Genomic DNA, 4,543 nt, shown 5'->3' with positions numbered 1-4,543 from the left:
GAACAAACACTTTTCAAAAGAAGATATACATATGGCCAAAAAGCATATGAAAAAAAGCTCAACATCACTGATCACTGATGAGAAACGCAAATCAAAACCACAATGAGATACCATCTCACAACAAATAACTAATTAGAAAATGTAACAATGTAAAAAATAGAATGATTATTACCAAAAAGTCAAAAAAATAACAGACGCTGGAGAGGTTGTGGAGAAAAAGGAATGCTTACATACCGTTGGTGGGAGTATGAATTAGTTTAACCATTGTGGAAGGCAGTGTGGTGATTCCTCAAAGAGCTGAAAACAAAACTACCATTCCACCCAGCAATCCTATGACTGGGTATATACCCAAAGGAATATAAATTATTCTATCATAAAGGTACATGCACACATATGTTCATTATAGTACTATTCAAGAGAGCAAAGGCATAGAATCAACCTAAATGTCCATCAACGGTAGGCTGGATAACAAAAACGTGACACATATACATCATGGAATATTATGCAGCCATAAAAAAGATCATACCCTTTTCAGGAACATGGATGGGACTGGAGGCCATTATTCTTAGCAAACTAACATAAAAACAGAAAACCAAATACCACATGTTCTCACTTATAAGTGGGAGCTAAATGATGGGAACACATGGACACATATAAAGGAACAATAGACACTGGGGCCTTTTAGAAGGTGGAACGTGGGAGGAAGGAGAGGGTCAGGAAAAATAACTAATAGGTACTAGGCTTAATACCTGGGTGATAAAATAATCTGTCCAATAAACCCCCATGACACGAGTTTACCTATATAACAAACCTGCACATATACTTCTGTACTTAAAATAAAGGTTAAAAAAAAGAAGCCTCAAGGAATCTTATCAAAACATTTGTGCTACCTCAAGGCTTTAAGTCATTGAAATTCACTGTAAACTGGATTAGGATCTTATGCGAGGGGCAGAAGTAAAGCTTTTCAGAAATCCAAACCTGACTCAGCCAGTCTAGTAGAAACAAAACAAAAGTAATATACAAAGCATTAAATTGAAAGTAATGGTTTCAAATAAGGAAAGATCCTAGCTACTCCAGATTTTCTCTAAGAAGTTCTTTTCTGGATTCCTTTTAGTGCCTGAATGAAAGATCCTTTGATGCTTTTGTCATCCTCATTTTTCTCCTAATGTACCGTCCTGAAAATAATATATTTCAATAAATTTGAGAGCGCTTTAAAAATAAAAAAAAAAGTGTAATGAAAAATATACCATTCAAAAGAGCAGCAACATTCAAAATATACCTAAAAAGAACATTAACAAAAACATACACACTCTATCAAAGCAAATATAAAAATTTACTGATAGACTCAGGTGGATTCCTAAGTAGAACAATACAATATATTTATACGTGGTGAACATAATATTGTACAGATGTCAATTATCTTTATTTACAGATTTAGTACCTTATTTGATGGCCTCAAGTCAGCAGAGAAGTGGCCCGGCACCTATAAAAAGTCACGATAAGACACTGAGTGAGGACTGAGGACATTACCTACCCAAGAAGAGGGACCCCCACAGAGCCCCGCCCCTACTGTCAATCTTGGGAGGCCCCAGGCATGGCTGCTAGGCTCAGGCTTCACCTTACTTCCTACTCTGGACTCAGGGAAATGATCCTTTTTCTGAGGCTGACTGATTCAGCTTAGCAAAGAGAGAAGTCCCAGCGCCTGCAAAGTCAGTGAAAGAAATATATGTATTTCTTTAAGAACTGCCCCTCCCCCAGAACCCAGAACCATTTGCTGTCATGCTGGGAACGCAAGGTGGGTGTGGCCGGAAGTGTTTCTCTTGACCTATATTCCACGTCATCAAGCTGTTACGGGCGAAGCCTTGGTCTGAAAGATGTGGCCAGAAAAATAAATTTCAGGATCCGGCAGGTGTCAAAGTGAGTATCGTTTGTTATGACCTTCGAGACACACTTTTCCCAGAACAGAGGCGGCCTCATAGAGACCCATCCTTCTCTGCTCTGTCCTGCTCCTACCGTCGACTCTGTGTGTCCCAAAGCGCAGCTGTTAGGCCTAACACCCTTACTTCCTGTTGGGAATCTGTGGGATGGGAAGCCATGGTCTAAAGCGAGGCAGCCTCAAGTCAACAGAGGGAGGACTCAAAGGACTAAAGTAAAATTAATATCCTGAGTTAGAACTGATGTGATAAACCCCCACAGAACAGTCCCAGCCCGCTCCTGCCTTATGGGTTCCTAAAGCAATACCCTCAAGAGAACCAGCAGAGGTGGTCATTCTTAGACCAAGGTAGAATCTCCCTACCAAGGCTGTGAACACTATCTTATCCTCCGTCTTCTAGGGTGACCTCTTCATCAACCCAACTGCCTGCACTATTGTCTGTAGTCCCTGACAAGAGTAATTATGCCTCGAGGTCAGAAAAGTAAGCTCCGTGCCCGTGAGAAACGCCACCAGGCTCGTTGTGAGAATCAGGATCTGGGTGCTACTCAGGCCACTGTGGCAGAAGGAGAGTCGCCCTCCTCTGCCAGTCTTCTTTTTGGTGATAGACCCCAGAATTTGCCTGCTGCTGAGACACTTAGCATCCCTGAGGCGCTTCAGGGAGCCCCATCCACCACCAATACTATTGCACCTGTTTCATGCACCAGTTCAAATGAAGGTGCCGGCAACCAAGATGAGAAAAGTCTAGGTTCCTCAAGGGAAGCTGAGGGCTGGCAAGAAGATCCCTTAAGCAAGAAAGTAGTGTCGCTGGTGCATTTCTTGCTTCAGAAGTATGAAAAGAAAGAGCCAATTACAAAGGGAGATATGATAAAGTTTGTTATCAGAAAGGATAAGGGTCACTTCAATGAGATCCTCAAGAGAGCCTCTGAGCACATAGAGCTGGCATTTGGTGTTGATTTGAAGGAAGTGGATCCCATCAGGCACTACTATGCCTTTTTCAGCAAACTAGACCTCACCTATGATGAAACAACCAGTGATGAAGAAAAAATTCCCAAGACTGGCCTCCTGATGATTGCACTGGGTGTGATCTTCATGAATGGCAACCGTGCCCCAGAAGAGGCAGTTTGGGAAATTATGAATGTGATGGGTATATATGCTGATAGGAAGCACTTCCTCTATGGGGATCCCAGGAAGGTCATGACCAAAGATTTGGTGCAGCTAAAGTACCTGGAGTACCAGCAAGTGCCCGACAGTGATCCTCCACGCTATGAATTCCTGTGGGGTCCAAGAGCTCACGCTGAAACTAGCAAGATGAAAGTCCTGGAGTTTGTAGCCAAGATGCATGATACCGTCCCTAGTGCCTTCCCATCCCGCTATGAAGAAGCTTTGAGGGATGAGGAACAGAGAGCCCAAGCCAGAGTTGCAGCCAGGGCTCATACTGCTGCCATGGCAAATGCACGTTCCAGAACCACGTCTAGCAGCTTCTCCCATGCTAAGTGAAATCTGAGGTTGGTTCTTCACTTTTTTGTCGAAAAGGTCTGTCAACATTCTAATAGTGGAGGGCCATGGTGGGGCTGGAAGAAATAAGTGTATATCATCTTTGCGTTCCTATTGTATATTGATAACTAGAGTTTTACTTTTCCTTCTTTTTTTTTCCCTAGGTTACATTTCAAATGTTGAAGTCTGAAGAAGATTGTTTTCTTTGTGGAAGAAAAAAGCAATCAACATTCTAAGTAGTGAATGGCCAGGGTGGGTCTGGAGGGAACACAGCATATATCATGTTGTGTTAATATTCTATAGTAACTTGGAGTTGTATCTTTTTCTTTCCTTTTTTTTGGTGTTATATTACAAATGTTGTTTCTTTAAATAGAAGTTTTAGATTACTTCAGAATTGAAATTTATTAATGACTTTGGTTACACATGTATTGCTATTTAAGAGTAGGAGTTTTATTGTTCTGTAAAACAAATTGGGAAACCTTCTTTCATATTTAATGAGCCAGAACAAGGAAACACAGTATTGGAATAGGCATTTCCTTAAAAAATGTGAAATGATTTAGCAGTAAAATTTTGGAGATCAAAACATAGGTGAGAAAAAGTAATACTTTTCAGTTCTTGGTTTTCTTTATCCATTTTATTCTGTTATATAAAAATAAAAGAGTCATACCTGGATTGGCTTAGCTTACTGAAGAAGGTAGGAAAAAATAAAATGTTTATGAACTAGCATCTATGCTTACTGCCTCATTCATTCCTCCAATATTAATAAAACATCTGATCTTTGAAAGTAATTTTGTTAGAAATGGGAAAACTAGGATACAAAACATCCAGCCCTGCTTAGACTTTTACAATTAATGAACAATAATAATGCATGGAAGATGGTGAAATACTTCTAAGACCTAAAGTACAAGTAAGAAGAGGGAGTAAGGAGGTAAGGAGTTAGAGAGGGGTTTGGGAAAAGTACTGGAGTGTATCTGGCTGAAAATGGTAAGGTACAAATTCTCTGAAGAAAGGCCCTTTTAGACTTTTGGAAACTATGAGTCTCTCAGTGGGATATACTTTTAATTTAAGCTGGGTGGTGGGCTACATGAAGCTGTGGGACTGGAGAGCAGAGACCAG

The 4,543-nt window shown here is 40.6% G+C and overlaps 1 protein-coding gene across 1 annotated transcript; it reads left to right on the top strand.

Moving 5' to 3' along the window:
- Positions 1-1,792: 1,792 nt before the first annotated feature.
- MAGEB18 (MAGE family member B18) lies at positions 1,793-4,153 on the top strand. The gene is made up of 3 exons (XM_037986615.2): positions 1,793-1,917; positions 2,334-3,466; positions 3,592-4,153. Exon 2 carries the CDS (start codon positions 2,396-2,398, stop codon positions 3,428-3,430), a length of 1,035 nt encoding a protein of 344 aa, XP_037842543.1. The 5' UTR covers positions 1,793-1,917; positions 2,334-2,395; the 3' UTR covers positions 3,431-3,466; positions 3,592-4,153.
- The last annotated feature ends 390 nt before the right edge of the window (positions 4,154-4,543 follow it).

The sequence above is a fragment of the Chlorocebus sabaeus genome, chromosome X, assembly GCF_047675955.1.
Source record: "Chlorocebus sabaeus isolate Y175 chromosome X, mChlSab1.0.hap1, whole genome shotgun sequence".
Taxonomy (NCBI): Eukaryota; Metazoa; Chordata; class Mammalia; order Primates; family Cercopithecidae; genus Chlorocebus; species Chlorocebus sabaeus.
The sequence above is the reverse complement of the archived record's forward strand: the minus strand, read 5'-3'. Positions and strand labels throughout refer to the sequence as shown.

Excerpts from the sequence above, each read along its gene's own strand:
- MAGEB18 (XM_037986615.2), top strand. The coding sequence starts at position 2,396 with ATGCCTCGAGGTCAGAAAAGTAAGCTCCGTGCCCGTGAGAAACGCCAC.